At 39.8% G+C, this 27,345-nt stretch overlaps 1 protein-coding gene across 17 annotated transcripts in view; it reads left to right on the top strand.

The window, feature by feature from the left end:
• TASP1 (taspase 1) overlaps window positions 1-27,345 on the top strand; it is a 281,853-nt gene that overhangs the window by 99,046 nt on the left and 155,462 nt on the right. For all 17 annotated transcript variants that reach the window (XM_055543419.1, XM_055543421.1, XM_055543418.1 and 14 more), the window contains 2 exons: window positions 19,120-19,239; window positions 24,956-25,034. In XM_055543419.1, coding sequence (XP_055399394.1) covers window positions 19,120-19,239; window positions 24,956-25,034 — 199 coding nt within the window. The remainder of the gene's footprint in view (window positions 1-19,119; window positions 19,240-24,955; window positions 25,035-27,345) is intronic.

Here is a 27,345-nt window from a genome sequence, read left to right as displayed (position 1 = left end):
GTAGGGTGGGGAAATGATGGACAATCAGACCCTTGAGTACCCTTCATTCTTCTGTTTCCAACGAATGAGTTTAGAAAGGCTTGAATGCTTTTGTACAACATTGTGTGTTCAAAACCACTCTAAAGAGATGCTACAACTTCTAATTTTGTGTTCTTTAGCCACCACATAGGGACATCAAATTGGCCACATGTTTCAGAAAGGAAATGTTGGGCCTTGCTTTGTGCGCTTCATATAAATATATTCTATTCTTTTGAAGTATATTGTGGGTAACATTTTCCCCTTTTATCCACCATCTTGAAATTATTATGTAAACGCTTAACTGTATCATACTAAATCACTGTATTTTTTGGGTGAGAGGTAGGTTAAGATCAAAGAAAATAAATGCATGAAAAACAACATATTTCCCTCAGATTGTTCTATTTGTACTTGTGTGCGTGTCTGTGTATTATGTGTGCAGGGAAGGACTAATTATTCTTTTGCAGAAATTTGCTTGATCTGGTGTCCTACGGTGTCTCTCAAGAAGACAGTAAATGCATAGATATATGAGTAAACAGAAGTAAGAAACTCCTTTGCCTTCTCTTTTACATAAAGAAGTATACTTCATATATTTAATTTTTTTCTATAAACCTATAAATTCATCCTGTGGAGTGATTATCTTCCATTTGAAATTATTTCTTTGAACTGTAACATATTAAAATTTATATTTTCCTGTCCAAAGATGGAGAAGCGCTATACAGTCAGTAAAAACAAGACCAGGAGCTGACTGTGTCTCAGACCATGAACTCCTTATTGCCAAATTCAGACTTAAATTGAAGAAAGTAGGGAAAACCACTAGACCATTCAGGTATGACCTAAATCAAATCCCTTATGATTATACAGTGGAAGTGAGAAGTAGAGTTAAGGGCCTAGATCTGATAGATAGAGTGCCTGATGAACTATGGAATGAGGTTCGTGACGTTGTACAGGAGACAGGGATCAAGACCATTCCCATAGAAAAGAAATGCAAAAAAGCAAAATGGCTGTCTGGGGAGGCCTTACAAATAGCTGTGAAAAGAAGAGGAGCGAAAAGCAAAGGAGAAAAGGAAAGATATAAACATCTGAGTGCAAAGTTCCAAAGAATAGCAAGAAGAGATAAGAAAGCCTTCTTCAGCGATCAATGCAAAGAAATAGAGGAAAACAACAGAATGGGAATGACTAGAGATCTCTTCAAGAAAATCAGAGATATCAAAGGAACATTTCATGCAAAGATGAGCTCGATAAAGGACAGAAATGGTATGGACTTAACAGAAGCAGAAGATATTAAGAAGAGATGGCAAGAATACACAGAAGAACTGTACAAAAAAGATCTTCACGACCCAGATAATCATGATGGTGTGATAAGTGACCTAGAGCCAGACATCCTGGAATGTGAAGTCAAGTGGGCCTTAGAAAGCATCACTACAAACAAAGCTAGTGGAAGTGATGGAATTCCAGTTGAGCTATTCCAAATCCTGAAAGATTTTGCTGTGAAAGTGCTGCACTCAATATGCCAGCAAATTTGGAAAACTCAGCAGTGGCCACAGGACTGCAAGAGGTCAGTTTTCATTCCAATCCCAAAGAAAGGCAATGCCAAAGAGTGCTCAAACTACCGCACAATTGCACTCATCTCACACACTAGTAAAGTAATGCTCAAAATTCTCCAAGCCAGGCTTGAGCAATATGTGAACCGTGAACTTCCTGATGTTCAAGCTGGATTTAGAAAAGGCAGAGGAACCAGAGATCAAATTGCCAACATCCACTGGATCATGGAAAAAGCAAGAGAGTTCCAGAAAAACATCTATTTCTGCTTTATTGACTATGCCAAAGCTTTTGACTGTGTGGATTACAATAAACTGTGGAAAATTCTGAAAGAGATGGGAATACCAGACCACCTAATCTGCCTCTTGAGAAATTTGTATGCAGGTCAAGAAGCAACAGTTAGAACTGGACATGGAACAACAGACTGGTTCCAAATAGGAAAAGGAGTTTGTCAAGGCTGTATATTGTCACCCTGCTTATTTAACTTATATTCAGAGTACATCATGAGAAACGCTGGACTGGAAGAAACACAAGCTGGAATCAAGATTGCTGGGAGAAATATCAATAACCTCAGATATGCAGATGACACCACCCTTATGGCAGAAAGTGAAGAGGAACTAAAGAGCCTCTTGATGAAAGTGAAAGTGGAGAGTGGAAAAGTTGGCTTAAAGCTCAACATTCAGAAAACGAAGATCATGGCATTCGGTCCCACCACTTCATGGGAAATAGATGGGGAAACAGTGGAAACAGTGTCAGACTTTATTTTTCTGGGCTCCAAAATCACTGCAGATGGTAACTGCAGCCATGAAATTAAAAGACACTTACTCCTTGGAAGGAAAGTTATGACCAACCTAGATAGCATATTCAAAAGCAGAGACATTACCTTGCCAACAAAGGTTTGTCTAGTCAAGGCTATGGTTTTTCCTGTGGTTGTGTATGGATGTGAGAGTTGGACTGTGAAGAAGGCTGAGCGCCGAAGACTTGATGCTTTTGAATTGTGGTGTTGGAGAAGACTCTTGAGAGTCCCTTGGACTGCAAGGAGATCCAAGCAGTCCATTCTGAAGGAGATCAGCCCTGGGATTTCTTTGGAAGGAATGATACTAAAGCTGAAACTCCAGTACTTTGGCCACCTCATGCGAAGAGTTGACTCATTGGAAAAGACTCTGATGCTGGGAGGGATTGGGGGCAGGAGGAAAAGGGAACGACAGAGGATGAGATGGCTGGATGGCATCACTGATTTGATGGACGTGAGTCTGAGTGAACTCCGGGAGTTGGTGATGGACAGGGAGGCCTGGCGTGCTGCGATTCATGGGGTCGCAAAGAGTCGAAATGATTGAGCGACTGATCTGATCTGGTCTGATCTGAAGATTATCTGATTACTGGTTAATTACATATAGCACTTACATGTGAATCAGAAAGTAGGTCAGTAACTTAATTGCTTCTATTACTAGATTACTACCACCTCATGCATTGACATAGGTTATACAGTCTGATGAGCAGTATTCCTTTGCAATGTAAATTGATGGAGTTTCTTTAAATATTTACAGTTTGTAGCAGTTTATGCCAATTCATGAATTATCCATATCCAGAATTTTCAACCCTCGATAGCTGGGCAATATTTCAGAAAAAGTTTCTAAGTTCTTGTATAAAGATTCAATACCTAGTAGGTTGGATTTCTTCCCAAATCATCTTAAACCCTCATGAAACTATGCCTTAAATTTACACTGAGTTTTAAAATTATAAGTGAGATTAGTGAGGCAAGAAATCAGTGTTAACAGACCATAACTGCTGTTTTTATTTTGTAAGGGAATGTGGTTTTCCAGGAGGCTTATTATAGGTTGACATCAGATGTTGTTAGACTTGTAAATCCGCCCTCTGTTTTGAGTATCCATCAGCTCTGTAGATCCTCCTGTAAGTTTTGATATTTAACCAGAATCATAGGAGGGGAAAATGAAGGTATTCCTTCGTTATCATTGGGATAATCTTAGCTGACCTTGTATGTAATGTACAAATTGTCATATTATAGCTTTCCTAAGTGGAAATTCCTCCAGTGAATGGAATTTCATAGACGTCTTCCTCTCTGGGAATTGGTTCAGATCATGATGTTTACAGCATGAGGTTCTAAGTCAGAATTTTTAAATATGTCCTCATACTGTATCCCCACGTGTTAATGACCTGAGTTGACCTGACCTGATACAGATATAGTGGTGTTAACACGTGTGTAGCCAATATATGCATGTGTTAAGGCCAGCAGAATAAACCAGCACGTGAAAAGACAAATGTGTATACACTGGTGCACACACACACACACACACACACACACACACACACACAGGTCAATAACAGGGATGCTTTAAGACCAGAAGATAAGACCCACTGCTTAATTAAGATGAAGGAAAACTGGAGTTTTCGAAGTCCTGACTGGCCCACATCTTCTGTAATCAGCCTAGAACATTCTGAATAAAAAGTCGCAGGCCAGAAACTATTCAAGAGCTGAGGCTGGGATCACTCAAGGAGTGGAGGGAGTGTTGCTGGCTGAGATGGGTACAGAGGACCAGGAGAGGTCTGACCAGAGAAGATCTGGTCAAGGTCTGACATGGGCCAATCCAGAGGCCCGGGGCAGACATGGAGCCGCTCTGGACATGAGATTCCTCAGCCATACAGTCAGCACGTGGTGCCAGCTGACTGCCATCTTTCCATGTGACACTCCTCTAATATATTCTCCCTGGCAAAACAGAGCTTGTCCAAATCTCTTGATCCTCTCATTGAGAGATTCTTTATTCTAGTGTATGCTCAACCTGGCTAACTGTTATCTTCATCCATGTAGTGTGTTTGTTTCTGTTTTCTTTTGGCTGTACTGCATAGCATGTCCCTGACCAGGGATCGAACCCTCGCCACCTATATTGGAAGCATGCAGTCTTAACCTCTGGACCACCAGGAAAATCCCCATCTGGGTAGTTTTAAATCTACTGGTAGGAGGTTCTTAGGCTCCACTCTCAATTTACTAAATGAAAATCTGCAGGGATGTGTAAGGTATTGGGGCAGAATTTGAGACTCATTGGTTTTTCTGCCTAATATGTCACAGTGGGCCTAGAAAGCACCTGCTCAGTAATCATTTCTTCAGTGAATATAGAATGTTTTAGAGGAGTTGGTAGTTACATGATTGCATCCAGTTAAGTTCATGTCCACTCCTCCTCATTTAGCTCTCCTCCAGGGAGACTAGAGTTCTTTTCTCCTTTCACCTTATTCCAGAATTTGTCTCCAGCTCATTGTCTATTTTTCAACAGGCACCAGACACAGTGCCCATGAAACTGTGTTTGAGTGAATGAGTCCAAATTTTTATTTCCATCTCACTTTCATGCCCTGACTTTTCCAGTTGCTTATTACACGTCTTGGAGAAGGCAATGGCACCCCACTCCAGTGCTCTTGCCTGGAAAATCCCATGGACGGAGGAGCCTGGTAGGCTGCAGTCCATGGGGTCGCTAAGAGTCAGACACGACTGAGCGACTTCACTTTCACTTTTCACTTTCCTGCATTGGAGAAGGAAATGGCAACCCACTCCAGTGTTCTTGCCTGGAGAATCCCAGGGATGGGGGAGCCTGGTGGGCTGCTGTGTATGGGGTCACACAGAGTCGGACACGACTGAAGTGACTTAGCAGTATTACACGTCTCATGTCTGGCTTAGCTCAGCAAGTCTAGAGTCAAGGTTCACCACCATCTCCTGCATGATTGTGGTAGCATCCCAATCCATCTGCTGCTGCCCCTTCCAGTCAGTTCTATACACAGCATTCATGGAATCACTTAACAGTTCAATTTGATTTTGTCATGACCCTGTTTAAACTCTTCAGTCACTTCCAGCTGCACTTAGAAATAAAGTGCAGCCCCTTAACAGATCCCACAGGACTTGATAGGAGCAGGTGCCTGTCTTTCTTTCCAGTCTTTTGTTCTTTTACTCTCAGAAGGTCACACTATCAAGATGCTGCAGGAGTCTGGGCCTTTGTCTTGTGATTCCAGATCCCGGAAATTTTGCCTTTCCCCCTCCCACCTGTCACTCAAGCGGTCATGCAGCTCCAGCTGCCTTTCTCTGAGGGTGCTTGTTTGATGTCTTTCTCTTCCACTACAGTGCAGGTTCCAGGAGGACAGGGACTCTGTCTGTTTTGGTTACCATGGTTTCCCAGTTTGGCATATAATGTTTGTTTCTCAGTCACTGAGTTGTGTCCTACTCTTTGCCACCCCACGGACTGCAGCACACCAGGCTTCCCTGTCCTTCACTATTTCTTGATATTTGCTCAAACTCATGTCCACTGAGTTGGTGATGCTGTCCAACCATCTCGTTCTCTGTCACCCCCTTCTCCTCCTGCCCTCAATATTTCCCAGCATCAGGGTCTTTTACAGTGAGTCGGCTCTTTGCATCAGGTGGCCAAAGTATTGGAGCTTCAGCTTCAGCATCAGTCCTTCCAGTACATATTCAGGGTTGATTTCCTTTAGGATTGATTGGTTTGATCTCCTTGCTGTCCAAGGAACTCTCAAGATTCTTCTCCAGCACCGCAATTCAAAAGCATCAATTCTTCAGCACTCAGCCTTAAAGGATGGTCCAATTCGCACATCTGTATGCATGTCTACTGGAAAAATCAGAGCTTTGACCATATGAACCTTTGTTGGCAAAATGCTGTCTTTGCTTTTTAATATGCTCTCTAGATTTCTCATAGCTTTCCTTCCAAGGAGCAAGCATCTTTTAACCTCATATTATATAATATATATAATAAGTGCTCATTAAACAATTGATGATAAATATAGGTATTATTTTTTGTTTTGTTTGTTTTATTTTGGTTGCTTCTTTTTGACATGCCTACCACTCTTAAATCTATACCATTTTTTCCTTGATGACTGAATGGTTGCAGTATCTTTCTAACTGGCCTCCCTACTTCTAGACTCTCCCCATTCCTCTTTAAGTCCGTGTATTATCCCAATATACATTTCCTTAAAAATACCTGTATTGGTCTTATCCTTCTCTTGGGAGAAACTTTAATAGAATCTTTGCTATCTGTAGTTAAAACCCAGTGTCTTTAGATTGACTTTATAAACCCTCTTCAAGCTTGTACCCAACCTACTTTTCCATTATTTCTCTCCTGGAATAATCTTTTTTTTTTTTTTTTTTTTTTGCTCCTACTACCAATTACATCTCTGCATTTGATTTTTTATGAATTTGCTGAAAGTTCTCATTTCTAAGTTTTGCTCATGTGTCTTTCTCTTTGTGGAATAAATGATAATTAATAATGGAATACCTGCCACTTTGCCTACTGAAATTGTAATCCAAGCCCTTCTTTAAGGACCAGCTCAAATGCTACCCAGATTAAAACAAATTCCTTTCTTCTATTTAGTACATGTAATGGGCACTCAATAAGTGCTTGTTGAATTATCTACTGCTTTTGCCATTTTGAGATTGATGTGTGTGGTTATTTTATCTTATTCATGTAGGCATATAGAGGCATAAGCATTTGTTTTTAATTCCTGTCACAGTGCCTTGAAAAATACCTTTACTCAATTAACATTACTAATTTTAACATCTACAATCAATGATTTTACTATAAATTTTGAGAGAGCAATGCATCTGTTATTTTCTTTAATTGTGAGTCTTATACGTTTGAATCTTCTTTCTAATGGTTCAAGCATATTGTTAGTCCAAAACTATACCTCACTTTTAACAGTAAGCTTGTATTTGGGGATATAATGAAAAAAAAGTTAGGTTGTCTGGAAATAGTACTAATAATATTATTCAGTAAGTGAAGAAAGTGGTTGTAGGGAACTAATATCTCAGAAGCAACCAACAACTTTAGAGTTGAGTCAGGAAGTGTCCACAAGGGGGCGTGCCCATCTAGCCATCTAGAGAAATGTGACCAATTCCCATTTCTGTTATGCAGGTAAAAATGCCTGTTTTACAAATGTACTCTTAGAACATGTCTTTTTTTTTTTTTCCTCCCCCTAGGAAAAAGAATGAACCTTCACCACCACAAAAATTCCTACCCATTTTCTAGCACTTGTTTATTCTGGTTGTGTGATTTTTCCAAGGAGCGATAGGGGATGGAATGAAAGTGGGGATTGCCTTGCAAGCTAAGACGGTCTGTGAAGCCTGTGGTTGTCCCCCCCACCCCCCCCCACACACACACATTGAGAGCATTTTCACTGCACAAGCACTGTCATCTCTTCTGTGGTCATTTTATGTTTTTTAGTCAAGGAATAGGCAGTGCTCCATTTTCACCGCTTCACCGATTTGTATCATCTAAAACTTTGAGGAACTCACCAGTAAGTGACCTGGAGGAGTGCACAGGCTTGGAGTGGCGTTTCCACCAGAGGTCACGGCCTCTTGGGATCTTTAGTTTTTCTTTGCAGTACCTATTTTACCTTGACTTCATCATTATCACCAGCAAGCATTTATTGAGTACTATTTATACACAGGTTTTCAAGAAGGTTTTAGGGAATACATTGAGAGGCCCTGACCATTTTATGTGATCCAGAGGAGTTAAGCAATAAAGGAAACTCATATCAAACTTATTTGGTATGTGGCAGAAGAATGAAATCATCCACGAGAGCTGCAGGGATTAGCAGGATGGAGAAAGTCACTCTAAGCACATGGTAGGCTTTATGAAGAGCTAGAGTTTAAGCTGGGCCTTCCCTGGTGGCTCAGATGGTAAAGAATTTGCCTGCAATGTGGGAGATCCGGGTTCAATCCCTGGGGTGGGAAGATCCCCTGGAGAAAGGAATGGCTACCCATTCCAGTATTCTTGCCTGGGAAATCCCATGGACAGAGGAGCCTGGCAGGCTACAGTCCATGGAGTTGCAAAGAGCTGGATACGACTGAGTGACTAATACTTTAGTCTTTGGGTCTAACGTCTTGGTTAAAGAGTAGGACTTAAATAACTGTAGAAAGAAAGAGAAATTCCTAAGTTTAGAAGAAGCCTGTGTGTGGATAAGCAGGTTGCACTACAGAGTTTCTGCAGAACAGTGTTTTCAAATCCAAATGCTCATGGGGGCTGGGCAGGTAGTGTGAACGTGTGAGACCATCTAGAGAGGCGGCGTGAATAGCAGTACATTATCCAATTTTTGGTATGCAAAAACCAAACTACAATGCACCAACTTCTGACAAACTTTTCTGGTCAGACCAAACTCTGGTTTTGGCAGTCTGTAATCCACCATGGGGGCACGGCAGTTGAAAGGATTCAAATGTTCACAGAATTTGGCAAAGTGAAATAGGCCATAGAGGAAATAAGTCCAAAGCCAGAGTCCCCCCGAACATCTATTTACACTGACTCTACTTGGACGCAAATGAGAATATTTTGAAATACGTGTGAGTGGGGCCTGTCCTGCGGCTATTTGCGTTAAACATAGGCTTTGAAGTGTTGGAAGTCTCTGAAAACATCATTGGAGTTAATTTGAATGGTTTTAGAATTTCTGAGATTTAGTACTATCATAATTTGTTTAGATTGTATTTTACATTCTAAACTATACTTAACTCCTTCTTATTCTTTGTAATTCTTTGATTTATCTCTAATTTCTAATAAGATTTTAATCTATTGAGGAACAAAAGGAAAATAAGTATATGGGCATTTTTGCCTCCCTTTTGCTTTTTAATATGCTGATCTTTAGTTGTTATGTATTTATGATTTTAAATAACAATTTCTATTTTTGTGAGTATACTCATATGGTCAAATGAATACTGCTGTACTTAAAAAAATTTCACATCACATGAAGTAACTTGTTACTTTGTTACTAAAGTCAGTGTCAAATATTGTTCTAAAGTCTTAAGAGGGTGGAATTTAAATCCAGGTTAAATGACCCATCCCAATTGTCATGGTGTTTCATTGGCAGGAATAGACTCCAGATTGTCCAAGTTACCTTTGAGTCCTTTATCTGTTATTCCCCACTGCTTTAAGAGTCAGTTCAAAGGCCAGTGGAGCGCTGGTATTTAAAAGAAAAAGTGTAATTTTATCCAGAGAAGGTACATGTAAGCTCTGAAATGAAAGCGAGACCAGAAGTCCAGACCACGGCCAGGTGTTCCTGGAAAGAGCCAAATTGGACAACTAAATTGAAAAAGGTTGCCTGCTCTTATTAAAGAGACTTTGTTGCTGTCTATTTAATTAGCAAAGTCTTGGCTCATTTATTTACGTGTTTTTAATCTGCCCAGGTAATGGCATTCATAGCCTATTAGTGTGTGTGCTGGTAGCACGGTGCACCATCTCTGTGGTTGAAGTCCTTTCGTATATGTGCCTCTCGGAGGTGAAACTGCCAAATAATCTTGATTTCCTCCTCCCTTGAACTTGTTTCCCAGACAGCAATGATTGAGTTTAAGACAGTGAAGGATGACCAGCTCTCCAGCAGAAAAAGTAAAAGCTAAAATACTTAAAGCTAAAATATTGTATGAATACTAATTATTTAGAGCTTTTAGGAAAGCAATCTGGAATTAAAGAAACCGAATTGGTTAGTCAAACGCGAGGAGTGTAATCCAGATGGTTGATCTAGGGGATGAGAAGGCGGTAAAGAAGTGTTACCGGAAGAAAACATTGAATGGTGGGGTGTGTGTCCAATATAAAGACATATCATCTCTTTGTGGATAAAGTGAGAGGCTTCGTGTTTCATGGGTAAAGCCTTAGAAGTTTGTTTTGAACACTGGACCACAGGGCATGCACAGCCTCCTGAAATAAAGATCACTTCCACATTGTGAGAAACGACTCTGGGCTTCAGTTTGGTTATTATGGGACCAGAGAAAGATTTCTCAGCAGTTGTTAAGGATGTGCTCTTGGGACAAAACTCATTTAGGAATGATGTGCAAAAGCATTATATTTAGGGAAGATTGAAATATGAAATAATCAGAGAAATACGAGAAGTTAGAGGAAAACTGCTTTGGAGGGGCTGAGCCTGGATCATGCATAAAAACAGCAAAAGGCAGTTTCAGAGGACAGAAAGTTTGACTTATTAATGAGGTACAATTAAAAAGTGTCATGACACTTGGTTTGTTGCTGCCTGTAGGTTGATGAGGGGCAAGACAAGCCGCAGAGGAGCCTAGAAGAAGCCAGTGTATAAAGAGGCTTCCAGAGAGGGGAGAGCTGCTGGGCTTAGGCTGTGCTCTCAGGGCCAGGGACCCTGTGTGTTTGGGGAGGTGATTGAGAAGACCTCTTCTGGGGTTTTCGAGACCTTGGGACTTGGAGAAGGGTGGTATTTCTCTGTGGGGCAGGGATAGGGGATGCAGAGTGAATCAGGAACGCCACCTCTACCATGACATCTGATAGTGTCTTCTGTTACTGCCAAGAGCCAAGCCTCCCCCCGGAGGAGAAGGCGGGAGGCTTGGGCCCTGCTGAGCTTTGGTGCCTGGAGAAAATCATTGCCTGTTCAATTTCATTCATTCAGTTTGTCCATTCGACAAGTTGTTCAGTCACGGACTGATTTTGCCCTTCTTTCTTCTGTTTATTTATTTTATTGCCTTTTTGGATCTTTTCATTTAGTATTCATTCCTCTTTCATTGATTTTTCATCTTCTGTTTTTTCTCCTTGTGTTTTTCTTGTTCCCTTTCTAACTTACTTAGTTGGGCACTTAGCTTACTATTTTGTTTCTTTTGTAATATCAATACTTTGGGTATTAATTTCCCTCTCAGTACCACTTTTATTTCATCTCTCACAAGTTTTAAAATGCAGTGTTTTATATGTCTATTTCTTTTTGGTCATGTAGCTTGTGAGAGATCTTAGTTCCCTGACCAGGGATTGAACCTGCACTCTTGGCAGTGAAAGTACAGAGTCCTAACCCCTGGACTTCCAGGGAATTCTCTGAAATGTAATATTTTTTATTATTACTGGTTATTTTGTATTTTTGTTTATTTGTTTATGGATTATTTGATCCATAAGTTATTTAGCAGTGCTTTTTTCTTTAAAAAAAATTTTTATTTACCTTTATTGATTCCTAACCTAATTGTGTTGTAGTCAGAGAGTGTTTTCTGTTTGATATTGTTTCTTGAAATTTGCTGTGATTTAGTTTATGGATTAATGTGTGGTCAATTTTTAAAAATACTTATTTGTGTTTGAAAACAATGCTTTCTCTCTAATTGGAGCAAAATTCCGTGAATGCCTTTTAATGTGCTATTCAGACCTTTTCTTTTTTAAAAATTGTATTTATTTATTTATGGCTGTGCTGTGTCTTTGCGGCTGCACGTGGGCTTTCTCTAGTTGCCGCGAGCAGGGGCTATTCTGCCTCGTGGTGCATGGGCCCCTCATTGCAATGGTTCCTCTTGTTGCAGAGCCTGGGCTCTAGAGCGCGAGCTCAGGAGTTGCGGCTTGCAGTCGCTAGAGTGGGGTCTCAGAAGTAGTGTCAGATTGACTTAGTTCCGTGGCGTGTGGAATCTTCCTGGACCAGGTATTGAACTTGTGCGTTGGCCAGTGGATTTCTATCCAGTGTTGTACCAGGGAAGTCCCCAGATCTTTTATTTCTTACTGAATTTTTGTTTGTTTGTTTGCTTTAAGTCATTTTCCTTATTCATGGTTAAGAAAAATGTGTTACACTATCTCATTATGTTGCTCTGTTTTTGCTTTATGTACATTTGAGGCTATTTTTCATTTTAGGTACATACAGATTTAGAATTACGATATTGCCCTGACTTATCTAAACTTTCAGTATTTACCATGTAGACATCCTTTAGTCCTATTAACTTTTTGTCTTAAAACTGGTATTCTTGATGTTAATTAGTTCCATTGTTTGGGTTGGTCCCACGGGGTGTCTCTCTTCTTTCCCTTGTCCTTTTGCTCTCAGCTTTTTCATGTCCTTATTTTCCAGGTGTATTTGTGATAACATAGCCAGATTTTAAAACCCCATCTTGATCGTCTAATAATACTCTTTTTTTTTTTTTTTTTAATAATTGTGCTTACTTTTTTGGCTGTGCTGGGTCTTCACTGCCACTCGAGCTTCTCTCTAGCTGTGGAGACCGGGGGCTACTCTAGTCATGGTGTGCAGGTTTCCCGTCGCAGTTCCTTCCCTTGCTGTGGGCTTCGGTAGCTGCAGCTCCCAGGCTCTAGAATGCAGGCTCAACAGTTGTGGCACATGGGCTTAGTTACTCCTTGGAAAGTAAGAGCTTCCTGGACCAGGGATTGAACCCATGTCTCCTGCATTGACAGGCAGATTCTTTACCACTGAGCCACCAAGGATGCCCAATAATACACTATTATTATTTTTGAAGACAATATTAATTTTGATTTACATGCATGTTTGCCATTCTATTTGCTTGCTCATTCCTTGTTTCATTCCCGAGTGTCCTTTTCCTTCTTGGATTATTGTCTTAGTCCTTTTATACTGCTATAACAAAATACAAGAGACCAGATGGCTTACAAACAATAGGAATGTATTTATCACAGTTCTGGAGGCTGGGAAGTCCAACATCAAGGCATAGGCAGATGTGATATCTGATGAGGACCTCCTTCCTAGATGGCCATCTTTTTGCTATAGCCTTACATGCCAGAAGGGGCATGGAAGCTTCTTGGGCTTCTTCTACAATGGCATATCTCATTCATGCAGGCTCTGCCTTCATGACCTATTCATTTTTTGATGCCCTACCTCCAATACCATCACTGTGGGGGTTAGGATTGCAATAGGTGAAATTTTGGAAGAGCACATTTAGATCACAGCAGTTATTTTCCTTTTTCTTAAAAGTATATTATTCATTTGTTTATTTGTTCATCCATTCAACAAATATATTTTGACTACTTCAGGTGTCAAGTCCTTTTCTGGGTGCTTCGCTTATGCTAGTGAGTAAAACATACAAAGATTACTGCCTTTGTGGAGCTTCTAGTCTTTTGGAGGAGTTTGGCAGTTTAAATATTATGAAAATAAATTTTATATTTTAGAAGATACATGTTATGGAAAAAAGATAAAGTAGAGCTGAGAAAAGAATATTAGGTATGCTCATGAGGAGGTGGTAGGGAGTATTAGAAGGAGGTCAGTTTGCAGTATTAACTACAATGATCCTTTAGGACTTCATTAAGTGTAGGTCTCTTGGTGGTGAACACATTTTATTGATTTATAAATGTATTTGTTTTATTTTTGTTCCTAAAAGGTAATTTTGTTAGGTTCTAGGTTTATAGTTATTTTTCTGTGAAAATATACCACTGCCTTCTGGCTCCCACTGGACTGTTGGAAATTCTGCTGTCACTCCACTGTCGTAAACTTTCCTTTCTCTCTTGCTCCTTTCCTTCTTCTCTGGATTCCTGGAGATGTAGATTCTTATTTTTCATCCATTGTGGGGAAATTTGAGCCATTTTCTCTTTAAATATTTTTACTTCTCTATTCTTTCCAGTTGAGAGTACATTAGATTTTCATTCATTTTACCATCTCTTCATTATTTTCCATCACCACCCCCCCCTTTACAATTGCAATCAGATGTGTATTAAATGTTATATAAATATAGCTGTGTTGTGCTATTAGGAAAAATTTGAAAGATTTGATCATGATCTGACATTTCAAATCCTGTGTTGTATACTCAAAAATAGATACATCAGCTGTTGATTTGATTAAGGTAAAACAGTGAAACACACATAATCTTAAGTGTATAATTTGATGAATTTTGATATGTGTATTCATCCATGTAACAAGATCTGACATTGCTACTATGCTAGAAAGTTTCTTTATATCCCTTCAGAGTCCACACCTCCCTCCCAAGACAACTATTTTTCTGATTCTTTTTCACCATAGTTTTACCTGTTCTAAATAAAACTTCGGATAAATGAGGTCATATGTTATGTGTGGTGGCCATATGTTATATGTTACTGTGTGGTGGCCAGCATCCTTTACTCAACATACATCCAAACAATGATCCATATTGTTGTACATATCACCAGTCCTTTTTTATTCCTGTACAGTCTTCCACTGTTGCCAGTACCACATCTTGTGTACCCATTCCCCTCTTGATAGACATTTGGATTATTTCCAGGTTTCAACTATTGCAGTTTGACTAAGGTGTTATAAACATTTTTGGCAAGTCTTTTGTCATATATATTTTGTTTTCTCTTGGGGTAAATAGGCTTCCCTTGTAGCACAGTTGGTAAAGAATCTGCCTGCAGTACAGGAGACCTGGGTTCGGTCCCTGGGTCAGGAAGATCCCCTGGAGAAGGAAACAGCAGCCCACTCCAGTGTTCTTGCCTGGGAAATCCCATGGACGGAGGAGCCTGGCAGGCTACAGCTCACGGGGTCACACAGAGTCGGACACGACTGAGCGACTAACAGTTTCAGTTTTTCAGTTTGGGGTGAATATTTAGGGGTATAGTTGCTGAGTCATAGCTAGGTGTGTATATTTAATTTAGAGTTAAATTTTTTTGAATTAGAATTTTAAAATTGTGATTAATATTTATTCCAGAAACACAAGAAGCCAAATTAAATATATTCATCATTATACTTTTAAACTGATTTTAAGTCATTGAGATGTATTCTATCAGTATTTTGATCAAATGAATGCAATTTAATAATCTAGTTAATTTTATTTTAAGGAACTTATCAGAATTATCATCTTTCTTAAATTCCTCAATTTTGATTTCAACTCCAGTATATCTTAGGTTGCTATTCTTAACCAGTTGTTCATTGTGAGTTCAAATTAAATACTATTAATTAAACAACATATGAATAAGAATAAAAATGTTTTAAACCTTTGTAAAGCGTCCATTGTGGCTTCCCAGATGGCTCAGTGGTAAAGAACCCACCTGCTGCCAATGCTGGAGATGTGGGTTTGATCCCTGGGTCAGGAAGATCCCCTGGAGAAGGAAATGGCAACTCCCTCCACTGTTCTTGCCTGGGAGAGCCCTTGGACAGAAGAGCCTGGTGGGCTATAGTCCATGAGGTTCACAAAGAGTTGGACACAACTTAGCGACTAAACAACAGCAGCAACAACAGTGCTTCCAATGTAGTTCAGTCGTGTAATAATCTAAGTCATGAGTATGTTCATCTGATCTCTGCCATCACTTACACATGCTCATTCATCATGTACACGGAGGCTCCCAAATGGTTCCACTTTGAAGAAAACAATCCCATAGTACATTATGCGTAATATTATTAGAAAACAAAACAAAACACTGAGATTAAAACCAATGCATTTTCTACCTTTAATGTTGCAGCCCCAGAACTCTGTATAGGAGTTCTGCCAGTTGGAAAACATTGTCCTTTGCTACTTTTGAGAGACTGGAATTTTTAGGTAATCCTCTGGAACTTTGTTATGATATGAATTTATAGTTAAAACTGTAATTCAGATATATTAAAGCCCCTTAAAAGCATGGTTAACACACTTTATTTTTGTTTTGAGCTGAAAATGTTTCTGTTTACTTTTGGTGAATGATTTAGGGAATTAATAGCAAAGATTTTTACCAAATAAACTTTTTTCTCTGTTGTAGATATGTTTGGCACTAATCTGTGTAGTGCTACAAAGATTTTAATGTATATTTATTAAGCAAAGAATAAAGGATTATTTAAAAATAGACATCTTGACTGTAGCTTTACAGAAACATCATTTGTAGTATTGGACATCAGAAGCGGGATTTTCTGAAGAGAGAAGAGAAAAGTCATTGGGTATTCTTATATCCAAATTTTCCTTGGTTTCAGCCAAGCCAGACACATGAAAGCAAATAATTCTGGCTAAGTTCTCCTTCGTTTATACACACAGCTGATATACTCTGAGCCCACGGAGGCCCCACTATTGCAGGGGACTGGCTTTAGGAGCCAGATGTGGAGCCCGTCTAGGTTTCCCGTACCCAGATCTATCATTGCACCTTCAGGATGCTTGAAGGTGGGAAAGCTTTCTGTTGCACTTACTGTGCTATCACGGAAGGTGTTAAGTCAGCTATGTTTCTCAAGTGGAAGCTCAGGCCAATTATAATGCTACTCAGCAGCCTAACAAGGGTGCCTTGGGAAGACTTGATGTCTTAAAAATAAAATGTATTTCTGTCTTTATTATTATATTGGGATAATCTCACCATACATCAGATTCAGGATGCACTTTTTTACACTCAAAAGATTATTCTTGTATTTTATCTATTTGATACTTGAGTAATTCTGTACAGAAGAAACCCTGGAGGAGGAAATGGCCACCCACTCCAGTATTCATGGGATTCTGTCCGAGAACCCCATGGACGGGGGAGCTTGGTAGGCTATGTTCCATAGGGTCACACAGAGTCGGACGTGACTGAAGCGGCTTAGCATGCACGTACTCATGCATATACAGAAGAAAGACCACGTTAATGAGATAAGTAACTGATAGATGATGTCTCTTGGCAGGTTTCAGAGTTAGTGCAGGTTAGAGACTTAATTTTCATGTGGAAAGTACCTACATTTTGTTCTGAGGGATTTATTAGTTTATATGTGTTACTCTATTTAATTCTTACAATAACTATGTAATAGCCATCTCCAGTTTGGAGTGAGAAAAATGAAAACTTTTGACATTAAGTTCAACAGAGATGACTAGATCATTAGTTAACTGTAGAAAGTTTTATTTGTCTTTTCCATGACACATGGAATCTGTATGTCAACTTTATACACATGTGTTTAATCTGACAAGAACTATAATTTATGCCATTGCTTTTTAATAACAATTTTATCAAAAAATTAATGCAACTAGCATATTTCAGTCAAGGACATTAGGTCTGTGTGTATCTATGTGGTGCCTATACTTCTAAGTATTTATGGAGTGTAAGAGTATAATAGTAGCTCTATATAATAACAGTCATTGTATATTTTTTAAACTTTCTAAGATTTCTTTTCTATATACACGAGCTCGGTGAAATTATTATAGCCAAAATACCACTGTTTGTCTTTCATTCAATTTACCTGCACTTCATAAAAATGCTTAAATATTACTTCATCATCTTTCAGTTTCCATTTCAGTATGTGAAATCTATAAACTAATACCTGAATATTTTATGAAGTAATTCTGATTTTTGCAGGTGTTGCAAGCCATTAGGAATATTTGGCTTAATTTGGAACAGAATTCTCTATCTTTTGCTTGCTTTTTCATTTTTGCAAAACAGGTTATAGTAAATCCATCTATGTATAATCCTTCCATGTCTTTGTACAGTAAGGTTCAAAGGGATGAAAGTCAAAGTCACGGTATCCTGTTCGAAATGCAGAGAATTGTTTTTACAGATAATTCATATCGTTGTGTATATGTTATGTGTCCCCTCAGTAAAATTCTGTTTTATAGAATGTTTGAGTAGGATCAGCAGTCACAGTTAATAAAAAAGGACTAATAAAGAATACCCTTTCCTGACTTTGTTGTTGCTGTTTTTGAGGAAGGTTATTCTACCGTGCCTTTTTATTTGTATGAGAGTAGTCTGTTTCTAAAAGAACCAGTAAGATTGATAAGATCATGTTTTAAAATACTTTGTAGTGTGTTCATGGTTGTATGCTGCCAATTGGTAGTGGAACAAGACAGAGCTTAAATCTTTTATGCTGACATAATGTTGGTCTTAGGTGGTTTAAGTTTCTCCTTCAGCAGATTTGTGCCTGTAAAATTATTTGCCTTAGAATGAGTAGAGCAGACATTTGGCTGCTCATGACCTATGGGATAGTATCAGACCTTGTTTCTCAAAAGTAGAGTCCATGGACCAGAAGTCTCTTTGAACATGGAGTTGTCCCTGACTCTGATACAGACTTGGGGGTATGGGTGAGGATAGGGCACCAGTAACCTAGAGTTTAAAAATATATACCACCATGACCACAATGAACCTAAAGACCTATAACAGCCCTCCTTTAGTATACTAAAAAGGTAATTTTTCATGAAATTTCCTTCCCACTTCCTTTACTTCTGATTTTTATCCAGCAGTGTAAAGTTTGTCTGCCTTGCACAGGTGACCCAGAAATCTTCGAGGCAAGAGACAGCTGCTCATGGTCAATGTGTGTGAAATGCCTTAAGCGTGTGAGGCCTGGAACAAGACCCAGGAACACAAAGGTGGCTCCCAGGAACGTGCAGTTTTCTGCCGTATGAGTGGCAACCATATTATTAACATAGCAGAGAAGGGGCTTTGCCATCAAGTGTCTCACAAGGAAGAAATTTTAAAGAAAACTGTAGCATGGTCTAGTTCAAGACTGAACGTCACTCTCTTCATTTATTGTGGTGAATATATTACTTTTAGAAATTTTTGCATAATATTAAAAAAATACAAATAAGAACATTTATTAGTTCATTTATACCATAGATCTTTTCCTTTCCAGATTCTCAGTCGTGAACTGAATTCTTGGGATTAAGGTGATGCAGTGATATACTACAATTTATACTGTTGTTTTCTTCCTCCCTTTGAAAGGCATGTTAGGCTTCTTATTAGAGAAAAGCAAGCAGACACTCTTGGCTCAGGATCTTTCACTGGAAAATAAGTTTTGACTTGAACCGGATTTAAGCGTCAACTTGACAATAGATAATTTCAGGAGATTGCCGAATGTTCCAGCTAAGGATAAGCTCAGATTTTGCTGTGTCACGATTGTCCTTGAAGTGCTGTGTGGTCATATCACTGTTGTGCACCGTGCGTAGTGAATGCTCTGGCCCCTTTTGCTCCACAGGAGAACGACTCAGGCCCTTTGGACACAGTGGGTGCTGTGGTTGTGGACCATGAAGGGAATGTGGCTGCCGCCGTTTCTAGTGGAGGCTTGGCCTTGAAACATCCGGGGAGAGTTGGGCAGGTAAGGAACACTGAGGTTTTTAAACTAGCCTCACAAGTTGAACGTAGAATTTGCTAGCTCACAAGTTTTTGAACCGGTAGAGACATTTTTTTATTGTCTTTAGAAAAAACAAATGGTATTGTTCTTAACACTTAGGTAGTATGAATCATCAACTGCCTGTTTAGGATCTTTTCTAAAATGAAAACCCACCTCAGAATACTAGGGTTCTTACTGATCTTTATAACCAAACAAACATAATCGTGTGTTTGACTACTTTCAGTAGGCTGGGTACTGGCCTGGGTATTTATCAGACATGTAATAAATGTGCATTGAGTCCCATGTTCATTCTTTGTAAATGTCATTCTCTGTAGAAGTGAGCACCTGACTATATGACTGCTTGCTTTTCAGGTGGGAAAATGGTTTCAGAGTTGCATTTTATATTTCCTCTATTCAAGGAAGAGTAGCATTTTGACTCTAATCCTTTCTCTGATTAAGCATTTCAGCTGTTTTATAGACTAACTGGTATTTCAAGTCACCAACACATGATACTACTCACGAAATCGAGGTATGAGGGAGGCTGAATTTATGTGCAACTGGCTTTTTGCGAGCTCACTTGTACATCTTCTTCACCCCCAACTCCCCATCTCCAGCCTTTAGCACTAAATTAAGAATGAAATTTAACAATCCATTTGATCTAATAATCTTTCTGAGTATATACCAACTTGGCACATTACTTACTGGCTTAACAAATATTTGTTGAGTGAACAAACAAATTGGATGCCCTTAGAGTCTGTTGGCTTCCCAAGTGGCGCTAGTGGTAAAGAACCTGCCTGCCAATGCAGGAGATGCAAGAGATGCGGGTTTGATCCCTGGGTCAGGAAGGTCTCTTGGAAGAGAAAATGGCAACCCACTCCTGTATTCTTGCCTGGAGAATGCCATGGACAGAGGAGCCTGGCAGGCTGCAGACCATGGCATTGCAAAGAGTTGAACATGACCGAGTACACAGCACAGCAAGGCAGCACGGCACAGAGTCTGTTAAAGTGTCACAGTTGCGTGGGGTGTGTGTGAGCTCAGTACCGGGATCTCACGTTGCCTCTGGAGCGCTGCTTGGCATGCCCTTTGTGCTTTGTATCTTGTGTTTGAAGAAGAGTCCATGTCACAGTTGCTTTGGACACGGTGGGTAGTGAGTGCTCAGAGCAGGGTGATCTGATTCATGGAGGACATCCTTGCAAAGCCCCTGGTGATGTTCTGTGACCTGCCCTTTATGGCGGACAAACCGCTCATAGTGCTATGGTGGGAAGAGGAGGGAGGAATAATTAATTTTGTGCTACTCTTTGCCTGCCATGCAAGGGGATTTATGGAACATGATTACTCAACATGTGTAAACACTTTGAACTCAGTATAAAAACTCTTTGTCTGGTCATGGTATTTTTCCACATAATAAAGTCTTGTGTATTTGTCAAGTTCGGAATAGGAAAACCAAGCTTGGCATATCAGATCTGGATGCCTTGGTGGAGAAAGAGAGAGAAAAGCCAGCAAAGCCGCCTTCATCGCATTGCCATTCCCATGACTTTTTCACTGGTTTTTGTTTGTTTTGGTTAGCAAAATAGCAACAAGAGAACCAAGGATAGTTCTGGACTATGTTAGCAGGATATTACACCCACCAATCTTGAAGCTATTCTGCCGCACTGAACATGGAGTTGTCTTGGAAAAAGAAATACTGTAAAGCTTACACGTACACATTTGAAAACTGCTAAGAGAGTAAATCTTAAAAGTTCTCATCACAAGAAAAACAATTCTGCGACTGTGTATGCTGACAGAAGTTAACGGATGTTAACTGATCATTTTGCATTCTATGCAAATATTGAATTATTAGTCTGTTTACCCGAAACTAATAAAATATGTGTCAGTTGTACCTCAGTTTAAAAAAAAAACTTACATATTAATTTGCCCCACGTGACTGGTTTATGAATGTACAGTTTGTGAAGGCTGAAAAATCAGGAAATGGTGTGAAGGAGAGGGTAAAGTTGCTTACATGGAAAGCAGTTGCTTAATCGGGTTATATTGCTCAGATGGAAGAGAGGCAACAAGCCTGGAAACATGGAAGCATCATATGAGAGGTAGAGGGCTGTCCTTCTTGACAAGCAGAATAGAATGAAACAAAATACATAAGCAAACTGTCTTTGAAAAGCAAAGACTCATATTTTAAAAAATGTGCTAAAACTAGGTATTCCTATATACATTTTAAATGCACAAAAAGCTATTAAATTTTAGCATATTACACATTTTACCCTGCTATAGATATAACAGTTCAGATGCTAAAGTGGCAATTGGAAAGAAAACTTCACTTGCTTCCTTCAGTTCAGTTCAGTCGCTCAGTCGTGTCTGACTCTTTGCAACCCCATGAATCGCAGCACACCAGGCCTCCCTGTCCATCACCAACTCCCGGAGTTCACTCAAACTTACGCCCATCGAGTCGGTGATGCCATCCAGCCATCTCATCCTTTGTCATCCCCTTCTCCTCCTGCCCCCAATCCCTCCCAGCATCAGAGTCTTTTCCAATGAGTCAACTCTTCGCATGAGGTGGCCAAAGTACTGGAGTTTCAGCTTTAGCATCATTCCTTCCAAAGCTTATAATAATTAGAATTTATAAATGTGACATGAAAAAAGAATTATTATGTTCTACTGTCCTCCAAACCCTACCTGACCCACATGAAAACAGGCGGTTGAGTTTAGGGGTTGAGTGTGGATTTGGGATTTTGGTAAACTTTATTCTAACCTTACCTCCCCACTTACGAGTCCCCTCACGTGGACAGGTTACTCAACGCCTGAAGTTCTATTTTCCACAATTGTAAAATGGGGATAAATAGCTACCTCAGAAAGTTCTAGAAGATTAAATGATCCTGTGCATTTCAGTCGCTTATCGCAGTCCCTCCTAATAATGTGGCAGTTGCTATTTATTAATTGCTGGCTGTGTGGAGCACGAGTGTTAATTCCTATGACCCTACATCACTGTGAAGTGCATGTTACATATCCTTATTTTATAAAAAAGGAAACAAAGACCCAGAGAAGAGTAGATGGTAATTATACTATCATCATTTGCATGACCTGCTTTTACTGCATGACAGTAGCTTTGATAACATTTTACTACTAAAAAGAAGGAAGCTTTTTGTTTTTAAAGGTCTGCTTAAGTTTGTTGTGTTTTATCTAACAGAGTGGATAGGAGAGGGACAGTCTCTGATTCTTTTCTCTTACCTGTCACTGTCTCAGCCCAGCCTGTTTCAGAAAATGAAGAAGGAAGACAACTTTAGGTCATGAAATTGAGGAGAGGTAGCATAAAGGAAATTTGCTGAGAAAGGAGACCAAGAGTAAGAATAAACGTTCTTTTCATGACCTCCACTGGGCTTCCAAGGAGTGTCCTTGTGGTCTTATTTACTACTTTTTGGGTGCAGAACTCCAGGTCAAGATAGTTGTGAGAAATGGAAAGAGGACCAATATCCAGGGTTTTCAGTGAAGGAAGGTTGGGCCCTTTCACTGAGGCCGCGTGTTCTCTGAGGCTCTGGCTGACCCAGCATCCATCCTAGGGAGGACCGGTTGAATGGCTTAGCCCACAGGTTTGCCAATCTTTCCTGAAATCTATGAGCTGAATCACTTCTGAAGGACTTTCAGTTGCCACCCTCACCCAGCTGTCTTGTTTATTTTAGAAGCATGGTGTTTTCACAGGCAGTAATAGATTTCCTACTGTCTGCCATATTAGGGGTGTTGCATTCAGTTCTTGTTTCTGCTTTAAGAGAGGTCTTCTCAGTGACAGCGACGGGTGACAACTGGATCACACGAACATGGTCAGATTTCATCTCCCTTATTGTGGACTTAGGGTCATTTCTCAAAGAGGGTCATTAGGGAAGTGGAGTGGGCGTGTGCATCTCAACGTCTTGGGGAACAGTTCACAGATTCCCTGGTGGCTCACCTGGTAAAGAATCCGCCTGCAATGCAGCAGACCTGGATTTGATCCCTGGGTTGGGAAGATCCCCTGGAGACGGGAACTGCTACCCATTCCAGTATTCTGGCCTGGAGAATTCCATGGACTATATAGTCAATGGGGTCGCATAGAGTTAGAGACGACTGAGAGACTTTCACTTTTCACAGATTCTTTGAGAGAGAAAAGAGGAATCGGGGCATTAGAAAAGCCAAATTTGGAGAACTCTTGGGGGAGGTTAAAGTATTTACCGAGAGTAGACCCAGGATTGGTGGGTGGAAGTTACAAGAAAGTGGATATTCCTTAAAGCAATCGAAGGAAGAACTGCCCACCAATGAAAAGGGTCTGAAATGGGTATATTTTCCCACATGAAGTGGTGAAGTTCTTGGTATCAGAACTGCCTGGACTGTTTCCTGAAAACCCCTGTTCTATGCAGAATAATTCTGAAGTCCTTGTAAAAGGAATAAGCCATCATAGAAAATTGAAATCTGTCTGGTTACCATTCTCTGTCTTAGCTTCCACTCCTCCCAAATAAGTTCCTAGAATATAGAGTGTTATTTTTGTGGGAGTACCTTTTTCCTTCATCAGTTCACCGAGAATACTGAATATATTGTTGTAGGATTTTTTTTTAACACTGAATGTTTCAGAGTTTTTCTGTAATGGTTCTTAAAACTCAGTGTTTTGGAGTTTTTTTCTGTAATAGTTCTTAAGTATCTTTTTTTTTTCTAATTCTTTTTTTCTAACCTTTGCGGTAAATTCCACATGTTGCTGTGCCAATGTTTATTTAGCCATTTCTTTACCGCTAATATTTTGCTCTTATTAAACAGGTGATCATAAACATTCTTGACCACGCCTCCTTGTATTTCTCTGCAATAACCATCTAAGGGTTTTTTGAATTCTGCTTCTAACTAAGGAATGGAAAAGTTAGCAATTGTGATTCCCCTTGCAAAGGCAGAGAAATCATATTGAAGAGGTGAATCCAGACATTCTGGGTGGCACACTTGGAAACAAAATGGGAATGATTATCACATTTTATAAAACCGCAGTAGCTTTTTGTGTTCCTGGTGGTCTCAGACACATAAATTTATTCTGCCACCTCACAGAGCGATTAGCTTGAACAGGCCTTTTTGTTGCCTCTCTTTCTATCTGGCAGAATCTAGAGCAGTGGTGAGCATATACTGGGCCCTTTGGTGCATAACAGTTGGATTTCCTCTTGTTCTATCCTGAAGGAGGAGGAAAAAGGCACTAAAGCCTGAAGCAAGGTTTACTGGAGGGTGGCAGGGGGACCACCTGAATTCCAGGCCTGGTTAACAATGCTGATTCCCGGGACAGCCTCCAGACCATCAGGAATATAGCTGGGGACCCACGGTTATTAAGCTCCCCAAGTAATCTGACTGACACACACCTAGTTTGAGAGGTTATTTCAAGGGTCCAGAAGAGGCACACCCAACAAGCCTACAGCAGAGGGAAGATTGTTTTCCGGGAAGGAAGAAGTTACTGTTGATAAGATGAAGAATTTTTTTTTTTTCTCTTTTCTGAAAATTTTAGATTAATCCTTAGCTGAAAATAGTTTTGATAGTGTTAGGACCATTGTCTGGGTAGGTCTTACTCAACCTCTGGTTATCACGCATGTGCTATACATCATTATTAGATGAGGCTTTATTAGATGGGTATAATTTCTGTCTTCTGTTGAAAGCTAGCCATTATGTATAATGTTCTTAAAATGCTGTATTTATATTTATCTACCTTTTTTCCCCCCAGGCTGCTCTTTATGGATGTGGCTGCTGGGCTGAAAATACTGGAGCTCATAATCCCTACTCCACAGCTGTGAGTACCTCAGGTATTTGCTGCTTTCATGACCATTTTTCATTACTTCAACCTCGTAGGTCATTTATTGATTGAAAACAGCATTTTTATGTAAACACAAAGTCTGTGCTAAGACACCTCATGGATCAGAACATTGATGCTTGAAAGATCTTCGATACTTGGGAATTTTTTAGAATTGTTTCACAACATAAGTATCACAGTGTAAATGGTTTGCTAACATTTTCAATACAACTTTGGGGTTAACTAAAATTTAATTATATTTTTAATGGATTTTTTTCCCCGTAATGACTCATGATAGTGCCAAATTTGGGTCAAAATGATATAAAAGTAGCGAGGCATTGAAAAGACTAAGATGTCATTTCTTGAGTAAAATGTTGACATAACTCTTACAAGGTGTATTTCAAAATGTATATCATGGCATATACTTTTGATAAAATGTAGGTCCTCTTTTTGTATTTGTATTAGAAGAGTCTTTATCATTCAGGAATGTGTGTGTGTGTGTGTGTCTTGGGAGAGTGGATTTGGGTGGGCAGAATGGTTGTTGTCTAGATCCAGGTTTTCATATGCTTGTGCCAGATGTACTTGAAGCTCATGATGTGGCTGACATATGCGGTTGACAGAATAATATTGGTTCACCCGCTTTGCTGTGTCATCTCTCAAGTCCGAATCCTAGGACTTTGTGCTGGATGTCCTCAGGCTTTCTCGGGAGGGTGGGTGGGTGTGGCTGCCCTTCCTTCCTTTCTCTCTCTGGTTTCTTCCGCATTGTTTTCTGCCCAGCCACCCAGTCCAGTCGCCCTCCTCTCTTACTTACTCCTGCCTCTCTGGGGTCTCTACTGCTAGTGTATATCCTGGACCTCTCCTGGTTTGTCCCACTCCCTTGGCCTGCTCCGTCTTCTTCCCACTGCTAGTAGCTCCGGGCGTGGGCCTCTGCCAGCCTTTCGTCATCTCACTGTGGCTTCCTCTCAGTGATCTGGTGCTGTCTCAGTGGTTATCTCTTAGAGTGCTGGCTTCCATGTCTATCCCTTGAAGTCCACCTTAGTCCTTTCTGCCTTCCTGTTGGACACATCCCTGTGGGTGTCATGTATGCACATGAGGTTCAGCAGCACAGATAAACACCTTTTTTCCTTATTCCCACACTGTGGCCACCTTTCTCCTGTATTCTTTGCCTCTTTTATTGCCATCACTATTTTGGGTTTCCCTGGTGGCTCAGCTGGTAAAGAATCCACCTGCAGTGTGGGAGACCTGGGTTCGATCCCTGGGTTGGGAACATCCCCTAGAGAAGAGCATGGCTACCCACTCCAGTATTCTGGCCTGGAGAATTCCGTGGACTGTATAGTGCACAGGGTGGCAAAGAGTCAGATGTGACTGAGTGACTTTAACTTTCCGTAACCTATTTAGTCAGACTTGAATTCTTGGCACCATTCTCAAACTTGTATCTTCTTTCCATTTCTTCTGACCTGACCCTGTTAGTTCAGACCCCTCAAGTGCCCACCTGTTGTAGCAGCTTCGTGACCTTGATCCTTTTCTTGCATTGGTGGAAATATTTGATTTTGAGCCACTGAGGTGAAGTCCAAACACAAATTAATGTTGAATCTAAATCATACTAATATAATAGACCAAAAATTGTTTTCTAATTTGAAGAGATGAGCAACGGTAATCAATCATATGAGTTAATTTTTTTTTTTTAATTTTATTTTATTTTGAGACTTTACATAACTGTATTAGTTTTGCCAAATATCAAAATGAAATGAGTTAATTTTTAATTTAATATTGCTGGTACATGAAAATCTTTACACATAATACTTAGGAATTAGTATGGCATAATTAAGGCATAATTATGTATGCATAGTTAAGTATGGCCCATGTCTATGGAAAATTGTGGTCTTTGAATAAATCAAAGTCTAAAACAGGTGATTCATTGTTTCGTTTTCATTTTCCTAAAGAAGTATCAGTTGGTATCATGTGTGGTGTTTTTATTTTTGGTCAATATGTAGTTCAGCAAGTTGGTTTGTTGCTTTTTAAATGTTTCTCTTATGTCTGCATGTTAGGAGACCTGAATTCTACTTTAAGCTGGAATTCTGAGAGCCTACTTGACTGTGTCACTTTGGGAAAGAGATTCAGTCTCCTTGGGGTTGTCCATCTCCCTTCTTTTTTGAATTGGTGATATGAAAGTTGGAATAGGAGTGTGCTTTATGGGTTTGAGTCTATTAAGTAGAATGCAATAGAGAGGTAAGCTTAAATTGTAAAAATAAGGTCTTTCACCCTTCCCCTTGAATATTTCCTTCTTTGTCCATCTCATATCCACTGAATATAGTTTTATATGA

This window comes from Bubalus kerabau, chromosome 13, assembly GCF_029407905.1.
Source record: "Bubalus kerabau isolate K-KA32 ecotype Philippines breed swamp buffalo chromosome 13, PCC_UOA_SB_1v2, whole genome shotgun sequence".
NCBI lineage: Eukaryota > Metazoa > Chordata > Mammalia > Artiodactyla > Bovidae > Bubalus > Bubalus kerabau.
The sequence above is the reverse complement of the archived record's forward strand: the minus strand, read 5'-3'. Positions and strand labels throughout refer to the sequence as shown.